The sequence below is a fragment of the Merops nubicus genome, unplaced genomic scaffold, assembly GCF_000691845.1.
Source record: "Merops nubicus isolate BGI_N331 unplaced genomic scaffold, ASM69184v1 scaffold15109, whole genome shotgun sequence".
In the NCBI taxonomy this organism is placed as follows: domain Eukaryota; kingdom Metazoa; phylum Chordata; class Aves; order Coraciiformes; family Meropidae; genus Merops; species Merops nubicus.
The window spans coordinates 3,184-22,074 of record NW_008633155.1 but is presented as its reverse complement, the minus strand read 5'-3'; the positions used below and the strand labels follow the sequence as shown (position 1 = coordinate 22,074).

The following is an 18,891-nucleotide window of genomic DNA, read 5'->3' as shown; positions in this document are numbered from 1 at the left end:
CCAGAAAACAAAATGAGATCTATTTGTTTTGCAAACTAATATTCTATTTATGTATATACATTTATCCAAATAGACTGAAAATCTGAGTGGAGGTGACCTTCAAATTTTAATGGGCTAATAGCAGGAGATGCTCTGCTGAGTTAGTTTGTCACCACTCTCATTACAGTCTGGTTTGTTCTGGTTAACTTGAAGGCAGAAGACAAGTCCCAGAGGTCTGCTTCTGTGAGCTGCTGAACACCTCACAGAAATGAGAAACTTGGTTGTGAACCAGAAATCTAACCTAAGAAGTGACAGTGTTGGTTCTGCTTGTCTCATGTCTTCCCTAAACATTTCTGTTGACAGGAAGGTTTAAAAGGTGTGAAGACACCTGACTGTTTTGGGATTTTCACATTTCAGGTGGATTTAGTGCAGGTGTGCAGTGATACATAAGGGTTTTTCTAAGTGATATGTTCTCATTAGTGGTTTTTGTCCTTCTGCAGTGGAGGCTTCAGTTCATGGAAGCAATGTGCACTGCACGGACAAGACCATTGAGGCTGCGGAGGCTTTGCTTCATATGGAGTCTCCTACCTGCCTGAGAGATGCCAGGAGTCCTGGTATGTCAGCCACAGTTTCTGCTCCCTGAGCCATTTTTCCTTCTGCTAATTAGTAAAACAAGCAAATTGGGAAACTTGCTTCTGTGGAGAACTGCATGCTGTTTAAAACATTTGCTTGCTTATGTCAAAAGTACTGAGTTGTCTGAGTTTTTACATGGTACCTGCACCCCATAACAAGCACACTTGGGAATTAAATCATTTGTCTGGGACAGGTTATAGGGTAAAGATTCTAGAGTAGCTAGCTACACGTTTAAAGTGAACTTTTCCATCTGAACATCAGGAAACACTTTTTCAGGGTGACCGAGCAGGGGTGCAGAAGGGGTGCCAGGAGAGGTTGTGGAGTCTCCATCCTTGGAGATGTTCAAAAGCTACCTGGACATGGTCCGGGGCAACTGGTCCTAGGTGACCCTGCTTTAGCAGAGGGTTGGACCAGCTGTCCCCCAAAGGTCACCTCTGACTTCAACCACCCTGTGATTCTGTGAATTTGACATTTTAAATTGCTAACATAAAGAGTAATTTTAAGGGGAAAGTATTTTTAACAGTTGTTTCCTATTTTTGAAAGAATATCTGAGTACACTCTGCTGCAAAGTGTTATCAGTTTTAAAAAAACAAAACTTGATGGATTGCTTTAACTTGAAGTTACCTAGTATATGTTACATGAAATAATGGTCAAACTGAAACCCAAAGGCTACAAAATAGGAAATGGAGATCAGAATAAGGATCAATGAGTAAGCTCTAATTGGTTTCATTTTAAGTTGGGTTTAGCTCTGAAGGGTACTGGTGTGATGCTGGTCTTACACCTCACAGTACTGGAAGCATGCCTGGTTTTGGGATGGGTTTGATTGTCTAGGGGACAGGTTGTTGGAGCAGAATCTTGCTATACTGTTTCATGTGCTTTGTTTAATTTCATGTAATCAGATAGAAACTTCACGAGATACTTTTTTTCACTCCTTCCCTCATAGTGGAAGTTTTTGTCCCTCCTTGTTTGTCAACCCCAGAATTTATCCATGCGGCCATGAGACCGGACGTGATCACAGAGACGGTGGTGGAGGTGTCAACAGAGGAGTCAGAACCAATGGATGCATCTCCTGTTCCAACCTCCCCTGACATCCATGAACCAATGAAAAAGAAAAAAGGTACGTTTGGCTCTTTGGAGGAGCCATCTCAGAACTTATCTCTGATGTGCACTGCCACGGACGGTGCGGTCGGTGCTGGTGGAAGTGGGTTAGATGTTCTGATTTCTCTGCTCATATAATCAGACTCACTGAGTCTGGAATGCAAATTCCTAGAAAATGGGTCTGCCACAAGGAAAAAGGAAAAAGTAGCAAGAGAATGGGTTTCACCAGGTCACCAAGGAGAACGATGTCTTTGGTGGTGTGTTTTTTAAGCGTGGTTTGTGAAGTGGTGGAAGGGTAGAGAAGGGTTCAGAGAGGACTTGTGTGGGTCTCCACTCATGTCTGAAATACAGATGTATTTGGAGAGCAGATAGACTCAGGGTTCTTGCAGTGAAACAGCAGGGTAAATACTAACTTAGGGTATCATAAATCAGTACAAGATCTTCCTCATGACAAGTACCTTATCTGTCTGATTGGCATGTCTGGGAGGAGGAACTGTTCAGGACAGTGTTTCAAGTTCAGAGCATTCAGCTGCCAAGTGAGAGGCTGGCACTTGGTGAGGTTTCTCTCTGGTCTAGCAGTTTTCTTAGAGGCACCAATACAATTCACATAACTACAGGAATATTGTTTTATTAGAGCTTCCAGACATGCTAAGATGAAACATACACCTGCAATTTAGAGGGGAAAGAAAATGCAGTTTAGTGGTGGAGTGATAACAAATCTAAGATCTGTGAGTTGTAGATTTAATAAAAACACACATGTAACAGATAACTGTAACTCTGCTGTGAATTACTTAAGCAACAAAAGTACTAATAAAGCTTTTTCATAGCTGTCGTTGTACATTGGATTTAACTATTTCTTTATAGAATCATAATGATAGAATTGTGTTGGTTGGAAGAGACCCTTACTATCATTGAGTCCAACCATTCCCCCAGCACTGCCAGGTCCCTGCTAAACCATATCCCTCAGCACCACATCTGCATGTCTTCTAAATCCCTTCAGGCAGCCTGGTCCAGGGCTTGACAACCCTTTTGGTGAAGAAATTTTTCCTGATAGCCAACCTAAACCTCCTGTGGTGCAACTTGAGGCTGTTTTCCCTTGTCCTGTTACTTGTTATGTGGGAGAAGAGACAGGCACCCACCTTGCTGCAGCCTCCTTTTGTGTAGTTGCAGGGAGCAATAAGGTCTCCCCTGAGCCTCCTTTTCTCCAGGCTAAACAGCCCCTGTTCTCTCAGCCACTCCTCACAGGACTTGTTCTGTAGACCCTTCACCAGCTCTGTTGCCCTTCTCAAGACCCACTGAAGCACCTCAGCATCTGTCTTATAGTGAGGGGCCCAAAAGTGAGCACAGTATTTGAGGAGCAGCCTCACCAGTGCTGAGTACAGGGGAACAATCGTTTCCCTCCTGCTGGCCTCACTATTTCTGATGCAAGCCAGGATGTTGTTGGCCTTCTTGGCCACCTGGGCACACTGCTGGCTCCTGCTCAGCCTGCTGTCAGCCAGCACCCCCAGCTCCTTCTCTTCTGGGCAGCTTTCCAGCCACTCCTCCCCAAGCCTGGAGCATTGCTTGGGGTTGTTGTGACCCTGCTCTCTGTCTTGAATGGTCATTAGTGGGCAGATGGTGGTACAGGGCTGTGCTCAGGAAGTTCTGAAATTTTATGAAGGTTATTTTGTAAATATTTTTTCCTATTAGGGAGTCCAGATTCCTGCTCTGAAGTATGTAAGGTCATGCAGCTGTAGTTACAGAGCCATAACTTTGGACTTAATGCCTTTTGAAATTCAGTATTGAATGAAGAACATTGTTCACCAGCAAAAACTAATGCTCTTGTGCCTAAGGTGAGAGAGTTAACTGCAGGCAGAAGCATGGACTGTTTACAGCCCACTGCTGTGGGCATGATCATCTTCCCTGCTTGGGCCTTTCCCTTGAGTAGAAAGGTCACTGAAGTGTGAAAGGAGGTGGTGCTGGGAGAGGATTTCCCTGGCACAGGAAGGCAGCAGCCAGGCCCCTCCTGAGCCTCGGGGCAGGGGCAGAGGGAGGGTAGGAGGAGGTGCTGGGAGCTGTGGGGCAGGGCAGCCCTGTGCTGCTCCTGTGGGAGCTTTTACCTGTAGCTTTTAGCAGACAGGTGCAAGGTGGAAGTGAGTGTTTATGATTTCAGTAGTAAAATGCCTTGGGAAAAATGCTGCTTTGATCAACACCCACACTAGAATACCAAAAACAAAGCAGAAGGACTAATACATTTCAGAGAGCAAAGCAGACATTGGCTAAAAGAATAAAAGAAAATTCAAGTTTTACTTTATATATTTGGTGCTTGCCTCACCTGCCATTAACTTGTCTGAAATTTAGTTAAATCTGCTGACGAAATAAGCAACCAGATTTAAACTTTTTTTACAATAGTAATAATCTAAGAATTTAAGTTTATCATTATCTGTAGCAAGGTAATGGCAGGGGGAGAAAATGCACAAACTGCCTCTTTCAGCAAATTCTAAAAGACTTCTGTTCTGCATGTGATTAATGCCTTTTTCCCCTGTGTTTTACGTGCAGCTGGCCGTAAACCCAAGACCCAACAATCGGCTGTATCAGATGGCTCTCCAGATCTAGGTATAAAGAAGAAACCTAGAGAAGGCAAAGGTATGTTTTTCCATTTATTGAGTCTTTAAAATTATGCAGTTTGTGTTGTACTTCTACAGGAAATTTTGTATGGACTTTTTATTAAGAGTTTTAATTTTATTCGATGTCTTCCAATTTGTTTGTACAAGATCTAGCCCAAGGATGTGTGGAGCTGCTGCAGAAATGCCTTGTTATAGACTCAGCAGTTAAAACCAGACTTTCTGGTCTTTCATTTGCTTTGCTTTGTGTTTATTGACTCGTGCTGTCTTTTGTGTTCTGTGTTAACTTAACTGCTAGTCACATAATTGGTTCAGCTACTGCTGAAAGGCTTGTTCTCAAGTAGAAGCAGCTTATGGGCATTTGCAATGGTAATAGCTGGAAATATATTTTTGTAGTTGATTCACAAATGTCAGTGGGAATATGTTACTTGACTAATAGACTCAGTTTGGCTTAAGGGGGAAAAAAACTGATGGTATGTTTCTTTACTGGTAGAGTTGAGGGCTTTTGTGCAGGAGAGTCATAGTTTCCTGATGTTTCTCCTGATAAATAGTGGGTCCTTTCTTTGACTCTTCTGGTTGTAGGTGAAAAATGTGGCTCTATTCCCCACTTACTGCACTTAAGGTTGTTTGGAGGCGTTGCTATGGCTGGAGAAATAAAGTTTAGTGCCTTTCAGTGGCAGCTGAAGGAGCGAGCGGTGCTGGGCTCCGCTGTTATTTTGGGATTTGTTTGACAGCAGGATCTCTGCTGCTTACATAGTTCTGTATCTGGGTACAGCTCCTGAGTCCTCACATCTGTCAGCAGGGCAAGGGAGAATGGGGCTGACGTCATGCAAGTGTTGGCTTGTGAAAACCAGCACAAACACTAATTAAACTTCCCTGCAGTTCCTTCCCCTGCAGGCCTTGGTGAGGAGCACAGGTTTTGTATCTGCTGTACTTAGAAGTACATCTTGTTGTTTGTTTGGGTTTTTTGTTTGTTTGAGGTTTTTTGAGGATTCTTAAAGCTTTTCTAGCTTGCTTTCTAATTCTGATTTCACGATTACAGTATTCCATTATCTAAACAGTAATGGTAAAGTGTCCCAGTTCCCAGTTTGCTGCACAAATAACTTTGATAAAGGAGGCCTGTGTTTCTGTCTCTTCTAGTTTTTGCCTGTACTGGTGAATTCAGTCTATAACTGTTTGTTTTTTGAAGTGGGAGGTGGTTCTGCTTTGGGGTTTTTAAAATTATTTTTTATCATAATGATATACCTATGTCTCTTGTTCTCACAAGGTATCTCATTCCATGTTTTGCACTACAACTGACATAAAACATCTTTTTCCTTAACGTAGGCTAGCTTGATGTCCTGCAAAGTATTTTGTCACTGAATTTATTTTTTTTTTGTTATTTATTTTAAAAATTTACTTGCAAATATAGGCTATTTTACATGCAGTGTGTTTTTGGGAAACCAGGAATTATTCCTAGAGCTCAATGCTGTCAACAGAGTCAAGTTGTGGAGGAGGAGGACAGCTGGTAGTGGATGTTTGGAAAGGGAGTCACTTGTTGTCCATGTGGGTACCCCTTCCTTTGTGCACTCCTGATGCTTCCTGGGGCCAGCTGTAACTCTGACTTAAGTGTGCCCTTTGGTTTATTATACTGGAGACTTCTTAATATTTTCTTTTAAAGTGAGACAGTATTATTGTTTTGTCCCCATGCAGTGGGTTGGCAATTTAAGCATGGTTTCTTTTTCCACATCTTGTTTGTAGTTTGCATAAATAGTTTTTTTTTTGAAGTGTGGGCAGTTGGAGGGAGTGAAACTGGCCTTGAGCTTCTCCACGTGGATACTGGCAGCAATGTGACAGTTGATGGAAGTTAAGTGATAATAACACCTCGCTCTGTGGCTGCTGACAGCAGTGGTTAGCTTGAAACCTTCCAGGAGTGGAGGTGAGCTGTATGCTGTTAAATCAGCTTCTGCTTTCCTCATCAGGTGCAGGATGTGCTTGTCCACCAGGCTGGGCCTAAGGATGCTTCACAGTGGCCCAGATGTGTGAACCTGTTCAGATAATACATGTTACAGCCATGTCTTTCTACTCCCCAGGAGTCTGTAAGCTCAGATTCATAGTACTGTGAGAGGCTGGTTTCAAAGAGCGTTTAAAAATGGTTTGAAATTGTATTCAACATGTCTAACAGAAGCTTTTTGTGTTAAATGCATAACACAGCTGTTAAATGCTGACATGGCAGCCCACCTGAAGTGTCACTGGGTCTTACTGACACCAGTAGATGGCTTCTGAGCAGTACAGGTATTGAATGGCCTTCCCATGGGAAAAAAAAGTTATTTAGGTCAATATCTAGAGCACAAGGGAAAATAAAACTGCTGAGTCAAGAGTGCTGTTCCTGCAGAAAAATGAGGCACTTTCAGGGATGATTTCTCTGGAAGTTCCTGTTTACTTCCTAATACTGAAGCCCACCTCTATATTTGCAGAGAATCTGTTGCAGACCTACAGTGGACTCAGGAATTCTATTTCTGAGGAGCTAAGGAAAGAAAAAGGGGATTAAATCCCTAAAATCTAGGCTGATTCAGGATACCCAAATTCTCTTGTTGACTCTTTCCTCATCTAAGTCCTATTCAAATGTCTCTGAAATCCAGTGGGAGATGGATTTTGGTAGCTCTTGAGTTAGTACTTCTTGCTTATTGAAGGACATGGCAAAATACATTGATTCCCTGTCTGTGAGGTGGTAATTTGTTTTTTTTCTTACCCTTTAAGGTTTTTCAAAGGTAGATAACTTCTTGGAGTCTGCAGTAGTGGTCTTTCACCTGCCTTAATGTATTCTAGTTGGCTTCAGTGTGGCATGACAAGTGCTGTGCTAGGCAATTAAATCTTGGGAATTATTGACCTTTTTTCATTAAAAAAAAATATTTTAATGTTTTTTTGTTTGGCCCATGTCACCCCCTGGAATGTTGGTCGCTCTGCAACGTGTGTTTGGGAAGGGTCAGGACATGGGGCTGTCACCAAGTGGTGTGAGAGCCCCAGGTCGTGGGCAGGAGGTGACCTTACCAACTTAGCACAGCTGAGATGGTTTGTTACTGAAGGTTTTGTGCCTTTAAAAAATGACTTATTTGGCTCCTCTCACCTGTCAGTGTCACAGAACGCACTGGCATTTCCATTCCCTCTCGAAGCAAACAGGAGGGAAGAAAATTCTGAGCTCTGGTCCTGAACAGATGTAGGTTGTAGTGACTTGGAACACCCGCCCACACTTCTTTTTGAGATCTGAGAATGGGCCTGGGGTTGAGCAGGCTCCTGTGCTGTGACAGCAGATCCCTTGGATCAGCTCCTTTCAGAATGTGAATATTTATGGAAGCTTTACTAAAGGTAACTGGGTGAATGAATATCTGCAGGTTACCTTACATTCCATCTGCTCTGTAACGTGCTTCTCATGCAGGTCGTTCACAATTACTCATATATGGAGAACTTTCTGTTTTATTTAAAAGTGGGTTTCTAATATTTAAATGCTTTTTGATTGTAGGAAATACAACGTACTTATGGGAGTTCCTTCTGGACCTTCTCCAGGACAAAAACACTTGCCCACGATACATTAAATGGACTCAGCGAGAGAAGGGAATCTTTAAGCTTGTGGACTCCAAAGCTGTCTCCAAACTATGGGGAAAACACAAAAACAAACCTGACATGAACTATGAGACTATGGGAAGAGCTCTGAGGTAAAAACTTTTATATCCTTAAGTTATCTACTCTAATACTAAATCTGATTCTTTATTTTTCCTGTAGAAGTGTACTGAAATTTTAAAAGCTTTGCCTTCTTGGTGACTTAGCTGTTTAAAAAGCACCAGAGGCTTGCAGTTCCTGTTGCTTTTTATGATTTTTTTTATGCTTTTTTATGCTTCAGATGCTCTCTGCCAGCATGCTCTGCCAGCTTGTTTCCATACCTTCTCACATTGTCAGTTTTACTGTGGTTACTTCAGACGTTCTTGCTAGCATAGACTGAGGTTTTCTTTAAAAATTTGTCACTGTGTTGGTTACCACTTAATTATGCTTCTCTTGCAGATACTACTATCAAAGAGGAATCCTTGCAAAAGTTGAGGGGCAGAGGCTTGTCTATCAGTTTAAGGAAATGCCAAAAAATATAGTTGTCATAGATGATGACAAAAGCGAGCCCTGCAGTGAAGATTTGTCCCTGCCTACGGATGAAAAGTAAAGAGTGTCTTTATCTGCAGAAAACCTTTTAAAAGCAGCAACCTCTGCACGTGGAGGAAAAAATTCCTCCCAGTTAAGCTGTACCAGAACAGAAAAAGCAGTCACCAGAGTTGTGAACATTGCCTCACCAGCGCATGATACATCCTCCTCTCGTCCCTCAACGACTGCTGCTACTGTTCCAGCAACCACAGCTCCCAGGTTGGTATTGCCCTGCCTTGGGCTTATCATCTGCTAGTGACAAGCACTTTTCTTGTTGTGAAGCTGTCCTTTTATTTTTTAAATGGTGGAAATAATTTCTGATTTGCAAGCAGCAGTGCAACACGTTAGAGCGCTATGGAAGTCGAGTTTATGAGATCAGAGCCAACTGGCAGCGTGCCTTTGCCAGTATTTTAAAATTACATAGAGAAAGGCCTGTGCCCTGTGTTTTGGCTTAAACACACCCCTCTTTCTTCACTCTGCAGGACTGTACGTGTGGCAATGCAAGTGCCTGTGGTCATGACCTCCCTGGGACAGAAGATCTCCACCGTGGCCGTGCAGTCGGTAAACGCGGGGTCCCCGTTAATAACCAACACGAGCCCCACGGCAGACACGACTCCAAAGGTAGTCCTCCAGACAATCCGGGCCCCCTTAAACAACAACCCCGACCCCCGCGCCAGCCACGACTCCAAAGGTAGTCATCCAGACAATCCCTACTGTGATGCCAACCTCTGCTGAGAACGGAGACAAAATCACCATGCAGCCTGCCAAAATCATCACGATCCCTGCCACGCAGCTCACGCAGTGTCAGTTACAAACAAAAACGGGCCTGTCCGGCTCGGGGAGTATTAACATCGTGGGGACCCCCCTGGCTGTTAGAGCACTAACCCCAGTGTCCATAGCTCACGGGACACCAGTTATGAGACTATCAGTGCCTGCTCAGCAGGCGGCTGGCCAGACTCCTCCCAGGGTGATTAGTGCAGTTATAAAAAGCCCGGAAGTTAAGTCAGACACGGCGGCTTTAAAACAGGAACGTGAAGTGAAAACGCTGCAGCTGGTCAAAGAAGAGAAGCCAGCGGATGGAAGCAAGACTGTGACCCACGTGGTAGTAGTTAGCACACCCTCAGCTATTGCCCTTCCTGTAACAATGAAAACAGAAGGAATCCTGACGTGTGAGAAGTGAAGAACAGTTTGCTTCCAGCGTGGACTTCTAGGCTGTTACGGTTTGGAATATACTGACAGGATTGGGGGAGGGAAGTGGATGCGATCACCAAGTCGAAAAGGAGAGTTTTGGAAATGTTAATAAACATGCATTGTGTTGAAGACTTACTGGAAAAAAAAAACCAGTTTATTTTCCCGTGTTTCAGTGGGAATTGAACCACATTGAGATGCTGACAAAAAACTGCCTCTTCCAGTTGGGAAACAGCTGAACCTATGGAGAAGGAGAGAGAGAGAGAGAGAGGGGGACTGAAAAGGGACCAAACAGAGTTCACTACGTTACTGAGTTACACTAAGACCTGGAACACTAAAGGAGAGTTGTGTGAGAGGTTTGCCTTGGTTGTGAGGTTTTGGGGGGGTGGAGAGGAAAGTCACGTTGTTACAGGTGGCAAATTTGATGCATTTTATATGCATACCAGCAATTTCTACTGTGTGCCCACAGTACTCAACTGGTGCTATGTGAAAAACTCTGCTATTAGGTATTGTAGAATGTGAAATAAAGGAGAAGATTAAAGAGCTTCTAAAAGAAGACAGAGACCTGGAGGGATTTTTTGTTTCATACAGCTTAAGCAGATTCAAAATGAAAGCCTTAGACTGATTTTCAGTTATCTTTCTTGAAATAAGCTAATGGCTTGTTTGTGTAAAGCTTTTTTATTAAAACAAATTTTTTAAAAATCTTGTACCTAGCACAGTATTGTTATAGAATTACATGTAACATATTTTGTATGGTAGTTAAAAGTCTGTCTGAATTTCTGAATTGTGGACAGAATAGCAGCGGGCTGTCGGCCGTGCTGTACCATGCCTGTGTCTCTCACTTAGCCTTGACATCCCTGCATACATTTCAGTTTCAGCTCTACTCTGTCACTCGAAAGGTCACGCCCAGCATGAGCTTTTGTCAGGTAGTTCTAAACCTGTAAATTTTATTTTTTTTTTTAGTTGAAGTTAAGAGGGAAGTACCAGTGTTCAGAATGAACTATAATAGTTTGTATATTCAACATTTGAAGTATATTCTATTTTGTTGTACTCTTGTTTCAAAGTGTATTCAAGTAGGTTTTACTGAAATATAGAAATCAAATTTAATGGTGTTTGGTCTGCTTTTTATTTTTTCCTTTCAACCCATTAACCTTCTTTTCTGCTTATTTGAAACCTTCCAGGCATTCAGCCTAAGATAGCTGTTGTTGGGTGGAAGTTTGGAACTCCTCACCACTGGTACTCCGGGCAGCTCACCAGCTCTCCCACACAGTGTACTGAAATGTTTTCCCTGGAAGTCTCTTGAGAAGCTCGTGGTAGTGAGTGAGGTGACTCCTGAGAGGGGCCTGGGTCTCTTTTGCTGTTTCAGGACGGCGAGTGGACGCAGCGTTCCTCTTACTGCCTGCCAGCTGACAGGTGATTGCTTTGTGTGTGCTCACAGTTGCTTCAAAGAGAAATCAATAACTTCTAGAGCTTGGGGGACTACCTGGCTGTTCCTCCAGCTCCACCTTCATTTCCTAAGGCTGCGCTGCAAAGGAGCAGATGTGGCTACTACAGTGTACTCATCTCTCTAATGACCTCATAGAGGCAAGTAGAAAGGACCAGCAGGTAGAAACTGTGAAAAAAAGGGAAATAGGAAGTTAGACTGATGGTCCTTTTGATGTTGTTGCCATTGATATTTCCAGTTGTTGGTGTTTTGGCACTAATATATGCAGGTGGGATTTTTCTGAATGGAGTAATAGGTTTTCCCTTTATAATTGCACTGAACTTTGGAGTATCACGATACACTGCAGGGTAAGCTTGGGTAAGAACACACAGTACACAGATTGCTCCATAGTTGTAGTCCATGTGCAAGAATTTGCTTAAAATAGATGCAGGAGGTCTTACCCTGTTCTCCTGAGGACACTGGCACTACAACAGCTACCAGAGAATCAGCACATGAGCTTATGAGTAGCTGGGTGCCCATTAGCAACCCCAGCTCTTAGGGAGATGCCCTGGAAAGTCTTCAGAGCAGGAACATGGGCAATCCTGGAATAATCTTAAGTCTAAATGACCAGCTCAGTACTTCATGCCTGGAGGAGCAATCTCAACAGAAGTCTGGAACTAAGGTCTTTAGGAATGAAAAAGGAGACCAGATTTAAATATCTGTATTGGAGTTCATTTGTTCCATTCAACTTTTAAAACTGAGTTGCCTTTAGAGTCCTAGTAGTAAGCCTCATTCTTCCTTTGACTAGTAACTGTAGGAATAGTTCCACATGAGGAGCTTTGAAAGTCTTCTGAAAAAGGGCTTCTTTTTTGTACTCTAAGCAGGGAAGCAGAGTTTTAAGAACCAGTGAATGAAAAAGTGCAACGCAGAAGGCAGCAGTCCCTTCCAGCAGCAGTTAACCCAGAGAAGCAAAGGTTCTTACAGTTGAGCTATGTCTCTGGCCTGATGTAGAGGACAGAGACTCCTTCACAGCAGGAGATGCAGGAGAAGGAAGAGGATTTATGTTGCCAAGAAAGAGGTAGGACAGGAACAGAAGTAGAGGGAAGGTGGGCAATGGGTTGTCTAATTTCATAGTTTGAGAGGCATTAATGTTCTGGTTGAAGGGAAATGGGGCAGTGTGAAGGGGGGCAGGTAGAATAAATAGGAGCTAGAAGACAAGAATAGGGAAAAATAATGGCATTTTAAACCCCACATTTTTAAGTCTTTTCTCTAAAAATCCTGTTCTAAATAGCTGTTAATTGAGGGTGTTTGAAAGAGAGATGCTCTATTTCAGAGCGCGAAATGTCTGTCTCTGGAGTATTTGTAGTGAAGACCTTTCCAACACCTAATTTAGACACGCTGGAAGTCAGATGGGGACAAACTATCATCCTGGAAATAGATGAGGATCTCCAGCTGCTGACCTCCTCCTCTTAAGTTAGAGCCAAGACATGGTACCTCCTGGAATGGCAGAACCGAAAGGAACGAAGGCGACGTCTGCAGGGAGATGGGCAGGTCAGAGACACTGCGGTCAGTCTGTGCTGTTTTCCTGTCACAGAGCTGCTGATGGTCCTTGGGCTCTCTCCCCTGGCCACCCGGTGAGCAGCACATGCTCATCAGGATGTTTATGAGAAGTTCAGGCTCTCCAGCCGTGTGGGGATGTGCTGTAACTGATGTGGAAAGGGTACTTAACCTGGCTCCAGACAGTGAAGACCCTTCCTGTTGACCTTTCCTTGTGGAGTGAAGCTCTAGTGTGAAGTGAGCATGCTTGATACAGAAGGCATTGAGATGTACACAGCTGTACTATCACTGATCTTACAGATATAAACATTTTTATTTTGCAAATAAAGATACAGGATGGACAAGGTAATGCTGTGGAAAAAGAATCCGTGAGTTGCAACTCAGAATAAAATCTGAACATAAATTTCTGAGTTGTGGCCAGGAAAGTTGAAATGAGAATCCCACCACTGTTGTGGTTACTCTCTCCTGGACAAAGTCCATCTCTCTTTGTGAAGAGTTCTGTGCCCTGACATAACTCAAGTGATCTGGGTGAAGCGAGCTGCAGGGCAGGCTGAGCTCTTGGCATCCTCTGCTAATTGATTCCATCAATGCTAGGACTTTGAGAATTACACCCTAGTTGATCAAGGACTAGTGAGCCAGGGGCAGTCAGGAATTAATGAGAAAGTGAGAGGTGCCTGAAACCTCAGCTCACACTGTGACAGCTGCAGCAGGTTACATGTGAAGATTGTCCCAGCCAGAACAAGCTAAATTCAGTTTCTGCCTCAGAGAGACAGTTCAAGTAGCAGGTATTAAGCTTATTAAGGGAAGAAGATCCAAGTGACACTATCCTATCCTCTTCTGATCTAATTGTTCTCCTAGAGAGAGAGTGTTTTAACAAGCTTGCAACTGCTTCTGCCTTTCAGCAAATTAAATAAGTGGGTCATCTCTTCCTTCAGCTAGCTCCAGGGTGAGGGAAAACTGTCACTGCTGCAGCTTTGATTCAAGATTAGAGCAAGGGATCTCTTGAGGCTTTTTTTAGCCTTGGTGTGCTTATAGGGCAGGCAGCCACAAGAAGACCTCTGAAGACATTTTTACTGTAAGAGTCATATTGCTACACAGGAAAAAAAAATACCCACACCACCTTCCTGCTTCTTTCTATTAAAAATATTTCGTGTACCGGTATCTAGAGCTGGCAGAGGCATTTTGGTGCTGCAGGCCTGCCTCTTGCTGAATAAAACAAAGAGCAGCATTCCACTGAAGCTCTCCAAGAGAGTCAGCAGAGTGTATTTCATAGCAAGTACTGGAATAAAAGGGTGAAGCTGACTTCTGGGAAGTTACCAGATAATTTTGGCACCTTGTCTACCTCTTACTGAAACGCAGCAGGAAGAGCTGTCGTGCTGTAGCAGGGACACGTGGTTTGTCTGGGAAGTTACCAGATAATTTTGGCACCTTGTCTACCTCTTACTGAAACGCAGCAGGAAGAGCTGACTGTTGTGCTGTAGCAGGGACATGTGGTTTGTCTGAGGAGCAGAGTGTTAAGAACTGCTGTGTGATGGGGAGAGTCCACGGCCTCCTCACAGTTACTCCACCCTCCCCTTGCCTGCAGAATTGCCCTGTAAGGCCATGGAGCAGTGAACATCTACCATCACGTGTCCAGGGTGAAGTCAGCACCCCAGGAGCTCTGCACTGGTGGCAATACTGTACAGACTGTGCTGGTGCCCTGCAGCTGGGTTTCTTCTGGGGGAGAACAGGTGCTGAAAGCAGGGGTCTGAGTGAAATAGCTAAGAATTGTCCAGGTACCAAATGTCATTAAGGCCTTTGTTGTTGTTGTTGGGGTTTTTTGTGTTTTATTTTTAATACAGTATTATCCTCTCTACCACAAGCGTAGTTTCTTCTAGACACTGACAAAAGGTTCTGAATGGAAACTCCAGCTTCTGGTGTGACTTTTTGTGGTGGATGAGCAAGGATTTTGCTTTACTAAAGGCACCATCTTAGGTCTACACTGTGGTGTTGCTTTTAGGAGCATTTAGCTTAGCAGTCCTCAGGGATGAGTTCTTGCACAGTTTGTAGCTCTACACAACTGTTAGAAATTAGTGTATTACTGTAAATATTAGAATCTAGGTGTCATCTTTGGCTAGGGAAGAAAGCAGCTTAACATCACTGAAGGCAATTCCCTTCTTTACAGACTGGCTGTGGAATTGGGGCATTTCAGGTTTGAGAAAGAGCACTTAGGGTGAAAGCAAAGCAGCCAGGCCCACTTGCAAGATCAGGACTGTGGGGTTGGGGGAAAGAGGTCTGCAGTGGGCAGCATCACCACTGACTTGAAGCTCTAACAGTCACTGTGTCAGACACATCACCTTATGATAGGGAAGGGAAAAAGATGGCAGCAGAGACTTTTTTTTTTTTCCCCAAAGACTTTTATTAATAAACACCTGGAACATTTAAGAGTTACTACGAGTCTTACTTTACATGGAAGTGCTGCTTTGTTTGCTCTGCCTTGTCCACCCCAACTACCTAAATGTCAGCCCAACTCCAAGTGCTGTCCCTCTTCTCTCCCTCCCTCCTTTTCCAGCAGTGGCACATTTACAATCCATATATGAAATACCTGTTTCACACCAACGAGCACCACTCCACACACAAGAGCTTCTACACTAACACAGCTCTGTTGGAGCCTAGGTTCTTAGCCAGAGTTCCCTCAGGCCACAGAAAGAGGCTCCTCAACACTGTTGCTGTATGATTTCAAGTCAGATGCAGGATCACCAACTTCTCTCAATAAATAAATTTTATCTTCTAACAGGTTCCAGTGTAGTTTTTAGATTTCTGAAGATAAATAAAAGAAAGTCTTTCAACACGGAGATTGGCCCTTTACTCAAACAGCAAGATTGACGAGACTACAAATTGAAACCATTTAGAAAAGTAATACTTGAAGCAGAGGAGGAAATGCTCCCTGGTGGGGTGTGTCCTCAGGAGGAAAGCACAGAAGAGATGGAGGTAACTGTCACTGTGTGTACACACCTACAGGCCACAGGTGTGTGGCAGACACGTGCAGATTCTTATGGAGAAGTGAGGATATTGCTATACCATGCAGAGTAGTCAGCCTCTGTGTCCTCACCTGCTCTTACTGAGGGAGCCTTCCTCACTCACTGTGCTACTATCCATTCACTTCTAAGGAAATCATCATCTCAAGTCATGTAAAAATGAGAAGAAGACACTGACGTGAGCTTAGATTGTTCGTGTCTAAACTGCATTAAAATTCCTCTGTATTGCAACAGAAAAAGATTTAAGAGAATCTCACTGAGCAGTCAAGCCTCGTTCCCTTTGGTACTTGCACAAGCTTAACATGAAATAAATAAAATTAGCATGCTGTCAGGGTGAGTTGTTGTACAAACACAAGTGTTTTGATTTAAATACTAAGGCCTCTACATTCATTAGAGGATTAGATCCTTAAATGGGGGTTAGTGAAAGGATAAAGCTCATTTGCCTTCCAGTTTTCAAACCCTGACACGGCAAGAACACCACGATGAGAACACAGGCTCCTTTCTTCCTCCCTTGAAGGCTCTGGATTAACAAGCGCCGAACACCAAGTGTAGCTCCAAACAAGTGCCCGAAATAACGTTTAATCAACAGTATTTCCTCATCCTTCAATAGCTTCCAGCTTCAAAAGTCTTCTCTAAAATCAAAGAGTGGCAAGTTAAGACACTGCAATGCCAGGTGGCTTTCGGAGGGGTTACAGCAGCCTGTCGGGGTCTTGATTGAAACTAAAGTCACACACCAGGGACAGGTGGTCAGAGGGATAATGGAAGGAGGGGAGCCTGTTGGGCCCGATCTGTTCTTCAGTCAGCAAGCCCAGGGCCGAGTTCACGTGCAAGGCGTGCTGGGAGTACCAGATGTAATCCAGCGTGTGCCGGCACTCCCCCGAGGGCCGGATCTTCCAGGTGGTGTAGGGGGGCTCCGACTGCCCGTCGGGGCTCAGCAGCTTGTAGGCGCTGTTGAGGTTGAGGCTGGAGTTGGAGAACTCCCTGTAGACCTCCTCGGTGGGCTCGGCGTTGAAGTCTCCGCAGACGATGAGGGGGATCTTCGCCCCCTGGGTGATGCTCTTCAGGTTCTGGAGCAGGTCGCAGCCCTGCGCGGAGCGGAACCTCTCCCAGCCCGTGCGGGCCTTCAGGTGGGTGACGGCGATGCAGAAGAGCCTCCCGCTGTCGTGGCACTTCAGGGTCTGAGCTATGGCCACCTGGTTGGTCTTCAGCTTCATGGCGGTGAGCCGGATCTTGGCGCTGTGGATGAGCTCGAAGCGGTCCTTGAGGAAGAAGAGGGCGCAGCCGTCGGGCCCGTTGTTCTGCTCCACGTCCAGGCACGGCGACCACGGCTTGGGGAAGAAGGTGCACTGGTAGCCCAGCCGGCTGAGGAGCGGCTCGAAGGTGTCGAAGTAGTGGTCGACCTCCTGCAGGCACAAGATGTCAGGCTCGTAGGCGAGGATCTCCTCCAGGATGAGGCACTTCCTCTCTTCCCATTTCAGAGCTTCCATGGGGCACTGAACAAAGTTGTCTTTGCCTTCTCCGAGAGCTGAAATTAGAAGGAAAGGGTGGGGGAAAAAATCAAAGTTACTGATGGTTAAAATGGGCCGTGCTCCTCCAGGCTTTGCAGAGGTCAAGCCAAGGCCCTGCCCTGGGGGGCCAGCAGCTGCTCGCAGCACTGCAGCAGGGCAGGGAGTCAGTCACAGTGCAGGAGGCTGCCCCGGGAAGTGGCATGAGGCTTTTGGGATGCTTTGCTTCTCCAAGGAACACTCTTAAATCAGTTAACAGGAAAAATGGGCGTTTCAGGAGGAGCTGCTGGGTGTAAGGGTGTGCCAGGCTTGCCAACAGGTGCGAGAAGCCCCTCTCAAAACACTGAAGTCTCTCCAAAATCATTAAGTTCCTTTTACAGATAACAAGTTAAAGACTTCTGCACCCTCTTCCCAGAAGTCACTACACTGTGGCAAGTGATTCCACGTGTGGCTGCCACAACTTAAGCCTAAGAAAAAAGGCAGCTGAATAGGGATCACTCAACTGCAGAACGTTGAGGCAGTGCCTACAGGGGACATTTCCAACCCCAGAAGATTCAGATGAGACTGCTGCATAAGTCAATTTACAGCCTTGATTGAAGGGGTCTAAGAAAAAATCAAAATTATTTTGAATTAGGAATTCCCATAACAGATGTGAGTCCCTGATAAGCTAACTAGAAAACTGTAGAGTGTAGAGAAGTGTTACAAAGAATAAAAATTAAGGAAGGACGAGTCTTCTCTGGGGGTTAACAACTATCTAAAAGTGGTGGGCTGTAGCCTCTTGAACACACTGTGCTCAGCTAAGGCAGGCATCCCCAGCTGCAAGGGGACACCTTTTGTCCTTTCCTATAGCATGGAAGGCACACTATTACTTCAAGTGCTGAAAATCTCTCTCCTGGCCCTCAGTCAGTTGTGCCTCAAGTAATTCAGCTCTCTCCCTTTGCTCTGCCAGTCCCAGGCATGCCTAACTATGTAGCCACACCTGCATTTAAAGGTGTTCCTTGCTGCCTTTAATCCCAAGGTCACCCCTGTGAGCTCAGAGGCAGCTCCTACCTTGGGCAAGGATGTTCCACTGCATGACCCGAATGGGGTGGTGGTTACTGGCAGCATTCTTCTTCAGGTTCACAAACTTCCTCTGGAACCGGGGTGGCCGTTTCTGCAGGACGATCTGACATTCCTCCAGCAAATCCTTGGGATTTATGGGCTCCAGCTGGGCTGGGTCTGGCTGCTCCAGGCAGTCCTGGTGCTGGGACACGGCACCGCTGCTCAGCGTCTTGGCGAGCGCGCTGTAGAGCCGGCTGGTGCTGTTTCCCATGGAACACACTGCAAAGGGGAGAAACGCTGTTAGAGATGCCCACCCTGACCCTCCTCACCACTTAGGTGCCTCACAGAGACAACCCTGTTCCCGTGCCAGCAATCTAGGGTTTGTGCAAAAGCCTGCTCCTGAATCTGAGGTAAAGTAAGAGGGATGCAGAGGTAGGGTTAGTTCTGTCCAGTCTCATCATGTTTTGCTTGTTATCAGGGGCTGGGAACTTCCAGCAGTGTGGAAACGGTCTGGGTTAAGACATCATGCAGGAAAGGAAGGAGTATTTAATCCAAAATAGCAGGGCTAAGATTCTGCACGTGTTACAGGAAACAGAATAGGGTGCACTTCTTCCTCCCTCACGGAGCACACAGCCTGGCAGGGAGACTAATGTTGCCTGCTCCTTATTTCATGTGCAGCATCC

General features: G+C 44.9%; 2 protein-coding genes across 2 annotated transcripts; one reads left to right on the top strand and one right to left on the bottom strand.

The window, feature by feature from the left end:
• Positions 1–479: 479 nt before the first annotated feature.
• On the top strand, positions 480–9,657 carry ELF2 (E74-like factor 2 (ets domain transcription factor); the record flags this gene model as incomplete). Its single annotated transcript, XM_008948167.1, is given in 7 exon segments — positions 480–593; positions 1,592–1,729; positions 4,249–4,335; positions 7,813–8,005; positions 8,349–8,696; positions 8,960–9,098; positions 9,169–9,657. Coding segments are annotated over 7 exon segments (1,508 nt in total), but the record flags the coding sequence as incomplete, so codon positions are not given.
• Positions 9,658–16,212: 6,555 nt separating this feature from the next.
• On the bottom strand, positions 16,213–18,505 carry CCRN4L (CCR4 carbon catabolite repression 4-like (S. cerevisiae); the record flags this gene model as incomplete). The annotated part of the gene is made up of 2 exons (XM_008948166.1): positions 16,213–17,187; positions 18,218–18,505. Coding segments are annotated over 2 exons (1,124 nt in total), but the record flags the coding sequence as incomplete, so codon positions are not given.
• Between the last annotated feature and the right edge of the window lie 386 nt (positions 18,506–18,891).